Source organism: Pinus tabuliformis, chromosome 1_2 (assembly GCF_031772625.1).
Source record: "Pinus tabuliformis cultivar Carrire ecotype Pingquan chromosome 1_2, CPIR1, whole genome shotgun sequence".
Lineage (NCBI taxonomy): Eukaryota > Viridiplantae > Streptophyta > Pinopsida > Pinales > Pinaceae > Pinus > Pinus tabuliformis.
Window position 1 is genome coordinate 749,442,247 of NC_142298.1, and position 20,015 is coordinate 749,462,261.

Consider the following 20,015-nt stretch of genomic DNA (forward strand, 5'->3'; position numbering starts at 1 on the left):
ATAAACTTTCTTGTCTTCTGCCCACAGGGAACCATGTTTTTAAAATCAGTTGATGCATCTGATAAGGTAAAAGATGGCCACTTGTTGTTTCAGCTATTGGATGAGGTTATTCAGGATGTGGGGGTGGCTAATGTTGTTCAAATCATCACAGACAATGCCTCTAACTATGTTCTTGCTGGTAGACTGTTAGAGGAAAAACACAAGACCATCTTTTGGACCCCATGCGCTGCACATTGCATAGACCTCATGCTTGAGGATATTGGAAAATTAGATTGGGTCAGAAACACTGTAGATAATGCCAAAAGCATAACAAAATTTATCTACAATCATACACTGGTTTTGAGTCTCATGAGGAAACACACTGGAGGCAAGGATATTATTAGGCCTGCCATCACTAGATTTGCTACACATTTTTTGACATTGCAATCTATGCTTTCCCAACATAGAAACTTGCAAAAAATGTTTTCCAGTGATGATTGGAATCAAAGCAGTTGGTCTAACAAACCAGAAGGCAGAGAATTGAAAAGGAAAGTCCATGAGGAAACTTTTTGGAGAAAGGCAGCAGAGATTGTGAAGGTTGCTGAGCCACTAGTTAAGGTGTTGCGGTTGGTGGATGGGGAAAGGTTGGCTATGGGCTTCATTTATGAGGCTATGGATCAAGCAAAGGAGCAAATAAAGACAGCATACAAGGATAGAGTGGCAAAGTATGGGCCCATTTGGGCAATCATTGATGAAAGATGGAACAATCAACTCCATCGCCCTATACATGCAGCTAGGTATTTTTTGAACCCACGATATCATTATAAAGCTAAGGAGTCAGGAGCTTTGAGGGGGGAGGTCAGAGATGGACTGGTTGATTGCATTGAGCGCATGGTCCCATCGGAGTCTGATCAGCTGCTGATACATCAGCAGGTCACATCCTTCAGCAATGCAACAGGTACCTTTGGGAAGAACCTAGCAAAGATTGCAAGAGAAGCAGATGAGCCAGGTAAACAAAAATTTCAATTTTCAATTTCTTAATGGTTTTACTTTTTTTATTAAAGTTTGTTAAATCATTTATAATTTGAAAGTTAGATATAATTTGTAATTTTGTTGAACTTCAGCCTTCATCTAACTCATAATTCATTACACTCCTATGTTTTTTGCAGCACAATGGTGGGAGGCCTTTGGTGGCCAGTGCCCTGAATTGCAAAGGTTTGCAATTCGTATTTTGAGTCAAACTTGCAGTGCATCTGGGTGTGAGCGCAATTGGTCTGTCTTTGAGAGGATTCACACAAAGAAGAGAAACCGTTTGGAGCAAAAACGGTTGAATGATCTAGTTTTTGTCCAATACAACCTTCGGCTCAGACGGAACCAATTGCTGAACAAAAGACCTGATTCAGATCCCATTGTGTTGGAAGACATTGATCCAACATCAGATTGGGTAGTGGAGAGTCGTCTACCAGAGTTTGATCCTGATGAGGATCTTGATGAAATTGATGTTGGAGATCCACTGCAGTGTGTTCAGTTGAATGCAGATCCCAATCCACCAGCCTCAGTCTCACAGCCAGCTAGTATGACTCCAGTTGTAGGTGCTTCCTCTGCTCAGCCACGACAGAAGCGCAGCCGCATTTGTACTCTATCTCAGCTTGCATCTGCTGCACAGCCTAGTGGTACTGGCACCACTTCTACAGTTGCAGTTGGAGACGATGATGATGAGGAGGAGCCATGGGGCCCCTTGTCTGACTCTGATGATGATGATCCAGAGATTGGTCGAGATGATCTTGGCTCCTCTGGCAGTAGCTACTAGCCTCCTTGGTTATTTGTATTTTGTTTTGACTCTTGAGTCTTTGATCATGTATGACAGACTACAGTTGACTATGTATTTACTATTGCCATTGGGTACCACCGTACCATTTTGATATAATGGATTGGTTCATGAGCCTACTTTGATCATATGTTGTCTTCCATGTATATTATAATGTTGTGTGTTTGGAAACTTGAATGAAAATCTTTAAAATTATGTTTAAAATATTTAAAATTATGTTTTTTTATAAAAAAATAAATATTTAATGTATTTTTTACAACGACCGAGTCATTGAAATCGAGCCGGCCGAGTCATTACCGAGTCCGAATCCGAGTCCGAGTCGATCCTCGGCCGAGTCCGAATCCGAGTCCGAGTTGTAAAACATTGGTTTGAGATGGTTTTTCCCGATGGTCCTTCATAAAGCAACGGAGGCCTTGAGGGCACACATTTCATGCCTACATTCCACATGATATCCAGGCCACACCACACTTCCAAAGTGCAGTAATGACCTTACAGATGTAGCATTGCCCCTCTATAGCAAAGTGTTGGGCACCTTTGATGATCCTAGCAGTTGATTGACACTTAAGAGCACCCCCAGATGTAGGAAACCTTGAGCTCACTTTGCTTGGTGTTGGAGACTCTTATGTTAGTTTTTGGTAGCATCGGAAGTGCTTTAGCCTTGAAAATTGGTAGAGAGGCTAAGGCACATGAGTTCTAAAGAACCCAGAAACCGTTTGCTGAAATTCCACCCGGATTGTATTTTTTTAAAATAATTAATATTTTTAATGGCGTTCCTAAGTCTAAATTTAGGAAAATTAAAATATTAATGGGTATTAATCAAAATATGAGTGAGAATGATCTAGAAGGTGGATCAAGTCATGTTTTAATATTAGTCGTTGATTAGAGACTTAATCTAGGTCGTTGAAGACTCAACAGGAAAAGTATAAAATGGAGGCTTGGGTTCATTTGGAAACGCACACACAGAGAACGAATTGATCTAGAGTTCGATTTTTGGGGCGAGGAAGCTGAGAAATTCAAACTAGGTGATCATTCAACAGTAGAGGGGCAGAGAGATTCCGGGAGAAGAACTTTCCAGAGAACACTGAGCAAAGAGGGGGAGAGAGCTTGGAGAGAGACAGTGCAGTAACCGGGAGAGCTGACGTTAGGCCAGTCTGGGCCCACGCAGCCTTGATGCAGAGCCAAAAGGGTTAGCGCAGAGGGGAAAGTTGCCTGTCATGCAGAAGCTGGAACTGTCGTGAACTGCCGGAACAGTCGGGATAGCTGATGCAAAGCCTGAAAGGCTGGGCTAGTGCAGAAGTAGTCGGGGTTAGCCAGTCTTGTTGCCAGATGAGCCGGAATTCTACCGGGTGAAGTGAATTAAAACTCACTCAGATTTTCCACTAGTATTTACTCTGTAAAAGATTGTTATATGAGCATCCTAGATTTGTATTCAGATATTTCTCTTGCATAATAATAAACCCTCAAAACTACTGCGTCGTTTTCCTACATTGGGTTTTTCCAGGGACTGTTGTGTCCAAAAATAAGTGTGTCCTATGTATCTTGTTTTTTGCTTTGTTTTCTCTTTCATGAGATCAAATATTTAATTAGTGTAGGCTGCAGAAGTAATTTGCTTCACTATTCAGAAGAACTTGATGAATGTATTAAAAATCAAGTAGGTGAAGTAGATTCAGATTTGTTGCAGTAGGGGTTCCTTCAGTGTAGGAATTTTCATACCTTAATGATGTACCTAGCAGACCCGACATGCCCCCAGGCTAGCCTTGACATGTTTGATGGGCATGACTCGATTCAGAGTCTAGATGATGATGGTCATCCCCAGGATGACAAGGGATGGCTTGTACTACAACTTGGAGCCCCAATGCTTTAGAGAGATTGTGCCACGTCGTACTTCTAGCCCCCTTGAAGATGATACAAGGCACCCAAAGTAGGGTTTTGACACATGGAGACATTCTAAGGCATGTATTGAGGGCTTCCCCTCAAGGAGAGAGTTGATTATGGTGATTGGACATCCACCTTGCCCATTCCATGCACTTTTAGAGCATTTATTGCCCAAAAGGGGCATGACATCGTACTCGAGGAGAGTTTCAACCCACAAGTGTGGGCTTTTAGTGGCATATTTTGTTATGTTGATTGGGTTGGCTTGAAACTCATTTTCTTCATGTACACTCAAAATCAAACTTGTCAGAGGGCTTTTAGGCTAATTAAGAGTGATAAAAGTCATATAAATTGAGGATCGCCCTCTTTTCATTTTTCATCATCACATTTGGATTTCGGCCTTATCTTGAGAGCTCATCTTAGCCTTCGTGTAACTCATTACTTGCGGAGATGTGATCATTATGGTGCTCTCGCTATTGAAGATTGTTTTTGTCATGGAGATGTCTTTTTGGGATTGAAAGAACGATTTTTCACGGAAGAATTGTAATTTTTATTGCATATCTTTATTGTTTTACATGTGATTAGTTATTGCTAGGGTCTTTTTTTAATTCCATGTCTAAATGCAAGCTATTTATGGAAAATCTTGGTTAATTATTGCATGTTACATATCTCTACCTTAAAATCCATAGGGGACCTCCTAAAGAACTTCCCCTATTTAATTCCCCCCCTCACAAAAAGATAGGGTTTATATAAGTGAAAACAAGAGGTTTTCCCCCTTCCTCCAAGCATTTGTCCATTATCTCTTGAATCGGCCCTAAAGACTCCATCACCCAAGTAGGATTAGTCACTGGCATCCTTGGTGTTGGTCATAAATATTGAAAACCTAAATATTTTTTCTCTCTTGTTTTCCAAGTGTTTCAAGGCAACTTGCTAGGGCAATATTGTAGGGTCGAATTCAAATAGGGCTTTTGTGGATGAAAATTAGAGGCAGTATAACTTTATTTTAACCTTGTTGATTCCTTTAACTCAAAATCTAGCATTTTGCATGGTTAAATTTACCCTAGAAGGGTTGACATCATCCTTCTCTAAGCATCTTATGCCCTAGAAAACCCTTACCCTATCCAGGGCTTCAACCTAAGGCTTAATTTGAGGGTTTTCCTTACTTGTTTGTTGATTATATCTTTAGTAAACTCTTTCTTTATTGCAAATATGCCTATGAACCCCTTTGTTGCTACATATCTTGAAACCCTAAGCCATAGTATATATGTCATACTTAGGCTTGGTGTATGATATGCTACTCTTTTACAAGAAGAATTGTGCCTTTGTCTGTTAAAGAGTATCTTCACCTAGCCTATATCTACATCACCTTGAGCCACATAATTTAGAATAACCTTTCGATGATCATTGAGAAGCCTCCCTTGTGGTACAATTCCACTAAAGAGCAAGAGGAAGGTTGTTGAGGTGGAAGTGGCAATCTCCCTCATTATTGCAACAAGGTCTAGCCTTTGCCTTGTGAGTCCTCTCACAAGGCCTACTGGATTTTTTGGCAACATGGAGAATTTTGTGAGTTTAATGTTTTGTCATTGATATTTTGCATGCTGAATTTATGAAATAGGGTTTCTATTTTGTGCCATGACTAAATGCTTAATGATTGTTGGCATCTTGCTACATTATTGCATGTAAAATTGTTCTTTTAAATGCCTATAGGCAAACTCTGAATATGCAACCTGTAGATTTAATTTCTCCCCTCATAAGAGTAATAGTTAAGGTTTTAATAATGGATGCCCTAGTCCTCCTCCTTACTCCATTAAAGTCTTTCGCTTGAATTCTAACCGTAAGGAACTCCATTAAACTTGTTACCCACCAAAATAGGTAACGCCAAGGAGAAAACTTTTCTCTTATATTCTTCACATCCAACCAGCAGCCCCAGAGAACCACCACTAGCTAATGATGTGCCATTATATCTCCGCCACCTACATCATCCCTATTCTTCTCACCCATTTGACAAAAAAGCACATGGAGGAAGGTGGGCTTCCGATCAAAAGGTGCTTTATTCATTTTCCAATCTGGTGCTTATGCTTGTTTATATGTAGGCATTTGACATGGATGTTGAAAATTGACAACTATGGGATGAATTTCCTTGAATAAAATTTCATTTCCGACCTTTCTAAAGTGACTTTCTAAAAATAGAAAGTCATGTCTATCTTTGCAACCATGACTTTCCAAAAAACGTAAATCACTTTCCATCAATTCGTAATCATATATATATACAATGGAAAATCACTTAACATGTCCTTAATCAATCTCAATTGCTTAATTTTAAACTTAATCATCAATACTATTATTATTATTACTATTATCCTCTTTATGATATTATTATATTATTATTAAAAAGAAATTCAAGTCTCTCAATCATGTCATATGTAACTCCCCTCAATTAATGCATATGTTACTCTCTCTCTCTTAATGGATTCATTCCTCTCTGTCTTTAATGCTCTTACACACCTCTTACACTCTCTTACACAATTTAATGACTCATCATAAAAAGATTCCTCTTACACCTCTTTAATGCATAAGTTACACTTCTCTGCTAAATGCATAAGTTACACTCCTCTCCTTTATGGCATAAGTTGCACTCCTATTTTGGCATATGTAACTCCTCCTCAAGGCATAGGAGTTACTCCCTCATGAATTCAACCTCCTTATATATTTGTTCTTCTCATCCTCACTTGACACGCTTACTTATGCTTGGGAGAGGAGAATTCGAACTTGAGAAAGAGAGTTGGAGAGTCTAGAGGAAGATTGAGAGAGAGACAGAAAGAGTCTTGAAGAGGAAGAGCAGATCTTGGAGAGCCAAAGTGATTCAGTGTTTGCATCAGCTATTGCTGTCAAAGCTCTTCTTCAGATTTGGGTGAACTTCAATCTCTCACTGTACTTTGTATCTCTATTGAACAATTGATTTCTAATAGAAGAAGAATCTAGTTGGGTTTTGCCTTGGTCATTGACCTAACTTCTTTGTGTCTCATTGAGATTTTGGTTGTCTTCCATTGTGCATATGGTTTATATAGTTTATGTTCTATCTGCAATTACTTAACTTATTTTTCCACATAAAGAAGTTATGGATTTAAGTGATTGTAACAGCATAGAGCATCAAAATTTCAACATGGTATCAGAGCTTTGGTGAAGACAAACTCCATTTCCAGCTCTCTTTCTACTGAATTATCTCTTGTTGTCAACTCCATTTTCAGCTCGCTTTCTGCTGGAATATCTCTTATTGTTCTCTCCATTTGCAGCTCTTTCTACTGAAGTATAGCTTGTTGTCCGCAACATTTGCAGCTCTCTTTCTGTTGAAATATAGCTTGTTGTCTGGTCCATTTGTAGCTCCTTTTCTGTTGAAATATAGCTTGTTGTCTGCTCCATTTGAAGCTCATTTTCTATTGAAATATAGTTTGTTGTCCGCTCCATTTGCAACTCTCTTTCTGCTGAAATATAGCTTGTTGTCCACTCCATTTGCAACTCTCTTTTTGCTGAAATATCTCGTTGTTCCTTCTACTTACCGCTCATTTTCTACTTAAATTTCTCTTCCATTTTGCTGCTGAAATATCTCATTTACAGCGTAAATATCTCTTGTTGTCCCTTTCTATTTGCTGTTGAAATTTTGAGCAAATCAAGATGTCTTCCTCCTACTTTAAGAATGAAGAGAATTTGGTTGATGCTTCAAACTTCTTCCCTTGGAATGTCAGATTGAATATTACTCTTGAGGAACATGATGTTCTAGAGTATGTTGAAGGAGAGGTAGTAGAACCAGCTGAAAAATCCCATGCTGCTATCAACGTCAAATACAAGAAAGGAGAAGTCAAGACTAAAAAGATTATCCTTGAATCTCTTGGAGACCACCTCATCACTTATGTTTCCAATTTGAAGAAAGCCAAAGAAATGTATGACAAGCTGATTAAAATGCATCAAGTGAACAACTTGAGTCAAATTCTTGCTCTGAAGAATCAATTCAAGGATATTAAGAAGAACATAGGAGAAACAATTCAAGCATACTTCATGAGGATATCAAAAATCAAAGATCAACTGTCAACTTCTGCTGAAGTTGTTTCCGATAAAGAACTGGTACTGATTTCGCTTGGAGGTCTTCCTTCTTCTTGGGGAAGCTTTATTACTACCATTAGTAATAATGACAAGTTTCCTACATTTGATGAGCTCCTAGGAAAGTGCAGTCAAGAAGAAGCCAAAATGATTTCCAGAGGGACAATTCCCAAGCATGAGGAGGGAGAACCTACTGCCTTTATTGTACAAGGCAAAAAGAAGAAAGGAAGAAGAGGAATGTGTTGAAGTTTCTAAGTTTACTTAGTTTAGAAACCCTTCATGCACTTTTTCTGATTTATTCCTACCTACTTGTTATTTTTCTTTAACAAGTTATTTACAAAGTAGATACTGAAAATAAACACCAGTGCATGCTCAACTTATTACAGATCAGCGACTAAAAGAAACAAGAACAAACACACCACATGACACCATTATTTTTGGACCAGTGTCCCCGGAAAAACCCAATGCGGGAAAACCGATGCAACTATCTGAGGGTTTTCTTATTAAGCAATATCATAGTACAATCTGGGTGCCAAAACTGGCCTACCCAACAGCGAATTTCCTTAGCAGCTATACCTCACAGTTTGAGAGAAATCTCTTGGCTGTAACCCCAGAAAATCCTTCATGCAACCCTTCAACACAAAACTGCTCCTACAACCCCAACATCTGCCCAATCTGGACTGCGTCAGCCCTTCTTTGTCTCACGTTGGCCCTACTTCAGCCTTTCTTGGGCTGCGTCAACCCCAAGAGGCCCTGCGTCAGCTCTGGGAACCTCTGCGTTAGCTACGCTAGCCCCTCTAGTGCTCTGTGCAGCACTTGGTTGCCTCTATGTGAGCCTTTGTTGGCTCTGCGTCACTCTCTTTGGCTATTACGCTATTCTCCTAGCATAATCTCTGCCTTCTCTGTTTCTCTATACTCAATGCCCCTCAGCTGCTCTCCCGATCACTGATTCTATCTCTCTTAGCAAACCCCACTCTAGAGAATAGAATCACTGATCACTCTGGTGTGTCCTCCAGGTGACCCTCAAGCCTCCTCTTATACTTTTCCTCTTGACATCTCAACAGCCGAGATTAAGTCCCTAATCAACGGCTAAGATTAGATCTGGCTTGATCCATGTCTTTTAGACCATTCTAACATAGATTCATATTAATACACATTAATATTTTATTTTCCCTAAGTTTAGACTTAGGGACTACATTGAAAATATTAATTATCTTAACATCTCCTGATCTGTTTAAAATTTGCCCAAACCCTTTCTAGGTATTGGACAGTGTTTTACGAAACGGCCGTTTCTGACCGTTTCAATGCCAATTTTTATGACCCGGCCCATGACCCGGTTCGGCTGGCCGAGTCATAGCTGACCCGGTCAACCCGGCCGGGTCCTGTAATGACTCGGCCGTTTCAATTACAGATGCATTCTTCTTAGGGCAATCTACTTCAGATTATATGCAGATATTCAAACACTTCCAGGTATCGACCTCACAAAAATGAGTTGTATTTAGGCTTGAAATGTGCCTCACAGGGTCGGATACATGAGGTATGCAAGAAACAATTAATCAGTTAGCTAGAATTTATGGCTTGTTGTGAAGTGTTCAACTCCTGTAGACAAATCGAGATGTCATCTAAAGCAAGGATTTCAATATTCAGATTTGCAATAGGAGGCTCTATTAGTAATGTCTGTAACAACAATAGTTACATCAAAGTTTTCATGGCAGCAAGAATGTTCACCTTGCATAATTGAATGTGTATCATCACCTGCTTTAGCATCATTGCCTTCAAATCAAAAGTATAGTGGCACTCCTTTCTGTAAGGAAGAAGACTGCAGTTGTTGTTGTATGGAATGACATCAAAGAATGATAAAGTCTCATCTTAATGATGAAGTGCAGATTGACAAGGGCTTGACGATCTCCTAAAGCAAGGATTCAGAGGGAGATGTAATGTTTTGATGATGTATGTCCATCAGATAAGGATCCTCCCATTTTCAAATGAAAGAGGTAATTTTAAGATGTAAGATCTAGCTTTGTTTCTAAGTGTCAAAGGTCTGGTAAAATTCAACAGCTATTGTAGACTACACACAGGGACATTGGGGTATATCATACATCACATTTAGCTGCCACGCAATGCTTTTGCACTAAACAGAATATTCTTTAATGTATACCTCTGTTCTAGAGGCGAATAGTAAAGGATCAGAACCGTGTCATAATCATAGAGTTGTGAACCACTGTCAAAACAATTTCAGAAAACCAACGATTATGCCCTCAGAACAAAATGACTAAAACCTGCAAAATATATGTTGAACGAACCCAGGGAATCCCAGAACTATAAACCACAAACCCTTATACAAGTTCAATGCTGTTACAGATCAAAGGATGTCCGAATTATCTTATCTCTTTTGGAGAGAGGATGGGTGCGTTTAAATAGATTTGGATAGGCTTTCATGACAGGCAGTCTACTTGAGTATTTGGGAGGGAAGCCCAAAAATTTAATTTTTTAATTAAAACAAGTTTTGGAGCCAAGAATCCCACGCTTAAATGAGGCCATTTTGTCCTCTATTTTGGACCATAGTATGATTAAATTTCCTCGTATATTTAATACATTTTCAAATGTTAACCTTAATCTTTTGACAACCTTTTGGTCCAGCAAGATATTAGAAGGTTCAATTTGGCATTTTCAACAATTATTTAGCCTTTTAATATGCTTCCATATTATCAACTTATTTGGGGCTTGTGACCACATAGTGGGTGCACCAACTTAAGTTGGACATATCTTTCAAACAGTAAGGAGTCTCGCAGCGTGCTATATATCCTTAGAATCGTAATGACGAGGAGAATCCAATAAAGATGGTCAAGCAATAATGAAGCGGAACATAAAGATGAGTCTTTGATCATGTATGACAGAGTCACAGACTACAGTTGACTATGTATTTACTATTGCCATTGGGTACACCGTACCATTTTGATATAATGGATTGGTTCATGAGCCTACTTTGATCATATGTTGTCTTCCATGTATATTATAATGTTGTGTGTTTGGAAACTTGAATGAAAATCTTTAAAATTATGTTTAAAATATTTAAAATTATGTTTTTTTATAAAAAAAATAAATATTTAATGTATTTTTTACAACGACCGAGTCATTGAAATCGAGCCGGCCGAGTCATTACCGAGTCCGAGTCCGAGTCCGAGTCGATCCTCGGCCGAGTCCGAATCCGAGTCCGAGTTGTAAAACACTGGTATTGGAGATCTCATGTGCCCCAACCTCTCCACCCAATTTCGTGGCTAGAGCACATCCGATGCTACCCCAAATCAACACTCCCTCTTAGTGAGGACTGTGCTCTAGCAATACTCCTCACTGAGTATTATTCTGATCATCCGGCATCGGTACGTGTGTCGATGCTAGGCCTTCCTGCCCAACATCCTCTGCATTGTTGCCTCCTGTACTACTGCCCATGGTTCTGCCACTGCCACTGCTGCATCTGTACGACAGCTCCCTCTACATCTGTGCTGCTACTGGTCCTTTCTCCCAACACTGCACCTCCTCTCATCATGCTGCATCGTGTTGCCCATTGCTGCACTGCAACTCAATTACTGAGAAGTAAGTAAATGACCTCCCTGTTGAGCTAGAAACACCCACTGATGCTGAAGCTCCCTCTGCCGCTGACAAGTGCTCCCTCTCTCTGGCCTCTGCGCTGCTGCAACAACTCCTTGCATCTCGCACCATTGCACACCTCTTTGTACCATCCTGCACTGTTGCAACACTCCTGTGCCTCTCGCGCTGCTGCAGCCTGCTAGCTCTGCGTTGTCTTGGGACTCCTGCATTGTTGCTCTCTCGGCCGCTCCATCCGCATCCGTCTCTACCCACTCATCCAATCCTGCTACTCCTCGTCGGGGCTCCCATAGCAAGGTCTAATCCAAGAGGTTGGGTATCTCAAGGATCCTACCCCTCATCGCCTGTAGTCCGCCTGACTACAGCTCGATGTCTCCCCACTTCTGCTCAAGTGGTGCATGTGCACTCATGGCACAGTCATCATCTGTCAAAACTTCCTTCTCTGCCAGTGTTGGGGCTGCCTTAGTCTCGGAAGACTCTCCTTTACTCTTCTTCCTTGGGCACTGGGTCACATAATGACCCATCTCCCCACAGTGGAAGCACTTGATCTTGGAGAGATCTTTCTTCTTCCGCTTCTCCTGCTTTCCCTCAGATGCTAGGGCCACATCCTCCTCCTCCTGCTTGACCTTGATCCCTTTGTTGTTGCTACCTGTCTTCAACTGTCGTCTGATCTCTTCCTGGCGAAGAGTTGCCCACATCTCGTCCCAAGGTGGGAGAGTCCCTCTGCCCAGGATACTCTGGACAAACACTTCCCAATCTTCTGAGACAGCATTCAGGGTTGTCCTCACCATAAGCTTTTGATCCAGTGTCGCTCCTATAGCAGTCAATTGGTTTTGGATCTCATTCAGTCCTCCAAGGAAGGTGTCAATCGATTGACCCTTCTTCATCTGATACGATCTCATCTAGTTCTCGAGCAGCATTCTTCTCTGCACAGAAGTATGTTGGTACAGGTTCTTGAGAGCCTCCCACATCTCAACTGTCGTTTTCTTCTCGGCTATATGTGGTACCACATGATCCTTGACCCCATCAAGCATAATGCACTTGGCCCTCGCCATCGCCTCTTTGTACTTGTCATTATCATTGGGGTCAACTGGGATAGATATAACCTTCAAGGCGAAGTTCTTGACACGATTCCTATCAAGCACTGATAAGATTCTGGCCTTCCAGACCGCGAACTTCGATGCTCCGTCCAGTCTATCCTAGTCTCTTACCCCGTGTAGTGCCATGACGCTCCTCTACTTCCCTCTTGGAAGTTCTTTGTTCGACTCCTCTGGGTCTCTACTTCCTATTTGGAAGTTCTCTTCTAGACTCCCTCTGAGTCTTGATTTCTCTCTTGGAAATCCTTCTACTGCTTCTCGAGATGCCCCCCTACTCTGATCGTCTTGTGCCACTGCACTGCTGATCCAAGTTCCTCGACTAGAAACCCTCGATAACAACTCCTTTGGCCCTGCTCTATCAAGTACTATTCTGACTACATTACCTCACCAGCTCCACTCTGCAATATTTCTACAACCTTCTAGACTCCAGCAACTGCCTCTCTGTGAACAACGTCAGCCCCTCTCTGCCTCATGCTGGCTCTGCGTCTCCCCAAATGGGCCTGCGTCAGCCTGGGATGCCCTGCATTAGCCCTCTGGCCCTCTGTGTCAGCAACACTGGCCTCTTTGAGGCTTTGCGCAGATCTCGGCTTCTTCTGCGTGGCTTTGGCTGGCTTCGCATCACACTTCTTGGCTTCTGCGTTGCTAAAAACAGCTTCTGTCACCTCGGGACAACTGTTTTTTGCTGCTATTCCTCTGCTTGGCTGATGTCTTTTAAGTTTTAGTCCTCTTGTGATCTGTAATCACGCTCTGATACCATGTTGAAGTTTCTAAGTTTACTTAGTTTAGAAACCCTTCATGCACTTTTTCTTATTTATTCCTACCTACTTGTTATTTTTCTTTAACAAGTTATTTACAAAGTAAACACTGAAAATAAACACCAGTGCATGCTCAACATATTACAGATCAGCAAGTAAAAGAAACAAGAACAAACACACCACATGACACCATTATTTTTGGACCAATGTCCCCGGAAAAACCCAATGCGGGAAAACCGGTGCAGCTATCTGAGGGTTTTCTTATTAAGCAATATCAGAGTACAACAGAGAATTTCCTTAGCAGCTATACCTCACAGTTTGAGAGAATCTCCTGGCTGAAACCCTAGAAAATCCTTCTGGCAGCTCTTCAACACAAAACTGCTCCTACAACCCCAGCGTCTGCCCAATCTAGACTGTGTCAGCCCCTCTCTGTCTCACGTTGGCCCTGCGTCAGCGTTCCTTGGCCTACATCAACCCCAGGAGGCCCTGCATCAACTCTGGGAGCCTCTGCGTCAGCTACGTTGGCCCCTCTGGTGCTCTACGCAACATTTGGTTGCCTCTGCGTGGCCCTGCATGAGCCTTTGTTGGCTCTGCGTCACTCTCTTTGGCTGCTACACTGCTCTCCCAACACAATCTCTGTCTTCTCTGTTTCTCTATACTCAATGCCCCTTAGCTCCTCTCCCAATCACTGATTCTATCTATCTTAGCATACCCCACTCTAGAGAATAGAATGATTGATCACTCTGGTGTATCCTCCAAGTGACCCTCAAGCCTCCTCTTATACTTTTCCTGTTGACATCTCAACGGCCAAGATTAAGTCCCTAATCAACGACTAAGATTAGATCTGCCTTGATCCATGTTTATTGGACCATTCTAACACAGATTCATATTAATACACATTAATATTTTATTTTCCCTAAATTTAGACTTAGGGACTCCATTAAAAATAATAATTATTTTAATATCTCCTGATCTGTTTAGAATCTGCCCAAACCATTTCTGGGTATTGGATATCTCATGTGTCCCAACCTCTCCACCAAATTTCGTGCCTACAGCACATCTGATGCTACCCCAAATCAACAGAATGCACCATTTGAGAAAGTATGCTCCCAACAGCTCCTCTCAATGGACTAGAGACTTATCAAAAGTCCAATGCTACAATTGTTGCAAGCATGGCCACTATGCTCGTGACTATTCAGAAAACAAAAGAGCATCAAAATCAAACTTCAACAATCGCTCCAACAAATCTGATTATAGAAGAAGAAGAGAAGCTCCTTCTGCTCGCAGAGGAAACTATCGTTCCTCAAGGAACCAAAGGTATGATAATAATGCAGCTAAGACTCAATCAGAGTACTTTCTTGTTTCTGCTCTTTCTAGTTCATCTCTTGCAGATTCTTGTGATAGTTGGTTGGTTGATAGTGGTGCTTCAAGGCACTTTACTGGTTACAAAGAAGTACTCTCTAATCTGGTTGAGAGGGAGACAGATTTGAAGATCATTCTTGGAGATAACTCTACATATCCCATAAAGGGATCTGGTTCTATTTCTTTCCATCTGGATCAAGGTAAAACTTTGACTCTTCAAGAAGTTTTATATGTACCTGGTTTAAAGAAAAAAATTGTGTTTATATCAGCTTTAGAAGATAAAGGAATGAAAGTTGCTTTCATAAATGGTAAAGTTCTCACTTGGCCATCGAGATCCAACATGAGAGATGCCCTCACTCTAGGATCTAGATGTGAAGGTCTATATAAAATCAATGGAAGACCTATTCATGCGCGAATCCAATGTTACTTGGGAGAGGGAGCGAAAGCGGGGAGCAGGAGCGACATTTTCAGAAGCTCCCGGTTTGGGAGCGAATCCCGGAGCGATTTTTTAAGAATATATATACATTTTATATTTTTAAATTTTTGATACATATATGTCAACAAAAACATGTAGAATGATGAATTAGATATAAAAACATAAAAAAACATAGATTGATCATTGAACCATATCACATCAATCATCTAGAAGTTATAATCTTCATCAACCATGTCCACAAGTTAGTAAAATACATATTACAACTGCAACATATTGAGTCTTGTGAATCATGATTCATCAAATTCAATCTTAAAGTTTCAACTTCAAGCTTTCAAAATTGAAAATTCAATATATAACATTTATCATCATTGATCACCAAAGTTGTACTTGTAAGCTAAGTTTAACCATTACAAGAAATAATATCTTAGATATTTCTAAGTCCTAACTTCTAACAGTTAACATGAAATGAAATGTTATAAAATGAACATGAATAATGAAATCAAATGAAACAACTTTAATCTTTCACGAAGCATCATATTCATAATTCACAATCATTACCAATGAGTTATAATTGCCAACTTCAAACTTCAAATTTTCATTGTCACAGTCATATATTGTTTACAAAAAATATCATTATGATATGAAAGAGTCAACAGTCAAGAGTCAAGGACTCAAGACTCAATAGTTATGAAAACTAATAGAAACTAGAAAAGACAAGTAAACTGTAAATCTACATGTGGCCCTTGCCACGAGAGTCTTCAGGAGTATAAGCAGGTCATGGTGGTCTTCTAGGAGTCTCCCACACAAACCGACGACCAAAACTAGAAGGCACATGCCCTCCACGTGAGGGTGTAGATGGAGGTGGCGACAGCAAAGGAACAGGACTCGGAACTCGAGCACTGCTACTAGATGGTGGAGGTGGCATGGCTGCTGCAGCTGCTTCATCTTCATCCCTTATAAATTCCTCTTCCAGTTCTTCAAGATGTATAGTGCCATCCTACAAATTGTCATCCTTTGGGTGATTGTCCCAAATTTTATATGTGGGATCCTCATAAGCCCAATCATAGTAATCACTCAACAACCTCAAGTTGTAGTGCACATAAACCAAGCTTTCTGCTCAGTTTTCATTGAGTCTGTTTCTTTTCACATTCTGTATGAAGCTGTAGGTGCTCCAACACCTCTCAGCAGAAGAAGTATTTACAACCTGTGAAAGAACTTTTTTTGCCAATTTTGGCAAAAGTCCCTAGCCGCCATATGTTTCCCACCATGTGAGAGAATCAAATCTATCTCTGTCTTCCATTGCATGGAAGTTACCAAACAAACCAGTGCCACTGAAGTATTTGCCTATTTCAAGGCGCATAGCTGCACATTCCTCCCTGTCAGGTATCAAATTTTCTAATGCTTGCAAATATCCACTAGTTACCTCTGCATCTAAATGGGGTTTGGTCCTAATCCCACCCCCTGGTGCAGGTTGGCCCAACCAAGATGTAGAGTAGTATTTTGGCATAAGGATATACGCCAAGCAATGTAGTGGAAGATTAAGTCTATTCCACCGTTCACACACACAATCGTGAATCAATTTGTACAAGTCGGGATCTTTGTTTTGAACAATATCTTTTATTTGCCCCAACATGGTATCCATCTGCTCATACACCTCGCCAATCACTGGTTTGTCTGTATCTGCAAACCGAATCATGTGATAAATGGGCTTGGTGAAATCCAATACTTGCCTCACAATTGTCCAAAACTGACCATCAAGAGTGGCCTCCTCCACCAGTTCAAAACCTCGCCTGTCAGCAGCATTTGTAGCCCTTTCCTTTAATACCTGCCAATGTGGACTTGATACCATGCTAGCCAATGACTCTCTTACCTTCAAAAGGCGTCTGAAGGTGAGGTAACAGCTATCAAATCTGGTCTTCGCAATCTTCAACAACTCCAATCTCGGGTGACTGCGGAAAAGGCCATGGGTATTGCTATGATTTGTAATAAATTTTATCATTTGTTTGCCTTTCTTGTACAAATCACCAATCCATTTGTATTGTGCATTTTTGTTCTTGACAACATCATGCATCAGAAGGTTCAATGTGTGAACCAAACATCCAGACCAAAATATGTTGGGGTATTTATCCTCAATAATTGCTCCCGCTACCTTACAATTAGGAGCATTATCAGTGATGACTTGGATGACATTGTATGGCCCAATACAGTCAATTGTTTCAAGCACTGTTGATAATATCGGCGATATTCGAAAATATCGCGATATTTTCGGCAAAACGATATATCGCCGAGAAAATATCGCGATATTTTCTGTTTTGATAATATCGCGATATTTTCAAAATATCGGCAAATATCGGAAAATATCGGCAAAATATCGGCTATATTTAAAACTCTAAAAAAAAAAAAAAAAAAATTTATGCTTGCCGATATTTGCCGATATTTTCGCCGATATTGCCGATAAGATATTTTCTGGACCCTCGCCGATATTTTGCCGATACCGATATTTTCAACACTGGTTTCAAGTAATGCTTCTGCAATGTTGATGGCGGTCCTGAACTTGTCTGAGTAATCATGTACAGTTAGAAAGATGGCACCACTAACAGACACAGCAAGAACACTTATCAATGGCTTGCCTTTTACATTTGTCCATCCATCAGATACAATGGACACCCCATGGTCAGTCCAAGAACTTGTCATTCTATTCAAAGAATGTGATATTTTTGCTTTTTTATGATCAAGTCCAACGGTTCTTGCCTTGTCATACCCAAGGCTCTTGTATCCTTTAGGGGCATCATTTATGGCAGAAACCATTTCGTGCCAATAAGGTGAGCGAAAAACATTGAATGGTATCCCACATGCATAGAGAAACCTGTAAACCTTTGAATCCACATCATTTCTACACCCCTCATCAAGGAAATCTGATATGGTTCTACGCCTTAAAGCTGATGACTCTGTGCCTCCATATCCACTGCCTTAGGAGGATGTTGAAGGAGTTCTTTGTGCTTGTGATTGTGAGCTTGGTTCAAAGAAACCCCTTGATTTTTTAGATTTGTATTGGGCTTCCTCCTCTTCCCTTATGTATTTGGCTCTATCCGCTGCTAACACCGTTGGACAAGTTTTGATTCCTATTTGTTTATCTCCATCCCATGGCCTTTTCCCGCAGAGGTGTTTTCTGGCACGGGTGTATGAACCTGTATAATTATTGTTGCAATGGGGGCAATGAAATTTAGTGGTTCCACCCCCTCTCCCTGCTTCAGGCCTGTTAACATATTTCCACAATGGGGTTTGGTCTTGTTTAGTTTTTTGAGAGTCATGTTCACCCTCCTCCAGCTCCTCCTCACCGGGATTTTCATCAAATCCACTTTCTCCAGCTTCTTCATCCCCCTCTTCATTTTGGCCCCTCTGTTTCCTACTCTCCAACACCATAATAACCATAAAAGGGACCAAGAAGAGGAAACTGCCAAGAAATATAGCCAGGTCCATGATGTTTGATATTTGTAGGCTTCTGAATCTGCAAAATTTAGTGGGAATGGGAATGGGAATATGAATGAGAAAATTAATTTAATTTATTTAGATTAATTAATTTAATTTATTAATTTAATATAGATTCATGATTTTTGTATTAAATAAAGTTAATAAACTAAACTAAACTAAATTAAACTAACTAAACTAAATTACTACCTAACTAAGGTTTAAAATACTAAATTACTAAGTTACTAACCTCTTTGCAGGCTTGCTCCTTGCTCCTCAGCGCTTGCTCCTCGCTTCTCCTCGCTCCTTTGCTCTTGCTCTCCAGCTAAACTCAACTCATTCAAGTGATAATGAAATGTTTTTTGCCCCAATGTGATTTTAAAACATAATTATTTTTTTTTAAATTAAATTTTTTTTCGCGTCCGCGATTTTTTTTCCGCGCGGAACGCTCCAGCGTCGCTCGAATCGCTCCCGGAGCGAAATTTTAACACTCAGGAGCGATCGTTCCCTGATCGCTCCCGAGCTGATATTTTCACTCAGGGAGCGACGGGAGCAACGCTCCCGATGTCGCTCTCAATTTTGGCAGGGAGCGCAAATTTTTTTATCGGGAGCGCGTTCCCGAGCCACCCCCGCCCGGAGCGCAGATTGGGACCGAGTTCGAAGGGGGGGGAGCGCTCCCCCACAACTCTGCGCGAATCCATGACATCAATCATCAAAGTGAACTTTGGCACCGAAGGTTCGCTCACTTGCACTACAAAGCATTACCTCATGTGAGAAAGATGGTTTCTGGAATGCTAGAAATCAGATCTGATCATGATGGCATTTGCCAAGGATGCGCAAGCGGAAAGCAAGTGAAGGGACCATTCTCTTCAAGCAAAAGTAGAACCAATCAGGTATTGCATCTTGTACATTATGATTTATGTGGACCAGTGCCTATAACTTCTATTGGTGGTTACTATTAACACCTAATCATCAGGATTGGGTGAATAACTAAAATTGACGTAAATAAATAATAGAAAATATGAAGAGTCATCGGGAGATGAAATGAACAGTCTCTCCCTCATGTATATAATAAAGACCAACCTGTCTGAATATCATGAATTGATTTGAGGAGTTACCTCCTGGTCTGACATGGTATCAGAGCCAGCGCCATTTTTGGCTTCCAGCTCCATTTTGTAACTCCCTTTTGCCATTTCTTCAAAAGTTTATCTCGCATTTTTCTACCGATTTTCCTGGTATAACCTCCCACGCTCCTCCACTTTCATGTTCTGCCGCATTCTTTTCCCAGGATAATGCATTCAATCTGACATAGTCTAATAATTCTGCTCTCTGGCGCTCCCATACCATCAAGCCTACCTGTGTTGCCTTCTCTGCGACGTTGCTTGATACCTGCAAAACGCTCAGCCTTTCTGCATTCTCCCCACCGATTGCCATACCTCGGCCCTTGGCATATGAATCCGCTCCAATATAACGCTTTGTGGATCGTTGCTCCGTTGGTACGCTGATCGTTGCTCCAT

The 20,015-nt window shown here is 40.8% G+C and overlaps 2 protein-coding genes across 3 annotated transcripts in view; one reads left to right on the forward strand and one right to left on the reverse strand.

The window, feature by feature from the left end:
- Nucleotides 1-20,015, reverse strand: part of MCCA (methylcrotonyl-CoA carboxylase alpha chain) — a 388,726-nt gene that overhangs the window by 236,831 nt on the left and 131,880 nt on the right. The window lies entirely within an intron of this gene.
- Nucleotides 822-2,085, forward strand: LOC149207937 (uncharacterized). Its single transcript, XM_089393965.1, has 2 exons — nt 822-988; nt 1,149-2,085. Exons 1-2 carry the CDS (start codon nt 871-873, stop codon nt 1,787-1,789), a joined length of 759 nt encoding a protein of 252 aa, XP_089250091.1. The 5' UTR covers nt 822-870; the 3' UTR covers nt 1,790-2,085.

Excerpts from the sequence above, each read along its gene's own strand:
- LOC149207937 (XM_089393965.1), top strand. The coding sequence starts at position 871 with ATGGTCCCATCGGAGTCTGATCAGCTGCTGATACATCAGCAGGTCACA. Across the intron at positions 989-1,148 it reads AAGAGAAGCAGATGAGCCAG|CACAATGGTGGGAGGCCTTT; the intron begins GTAAACAAAAAT and ends TGTTTTTTGCAG.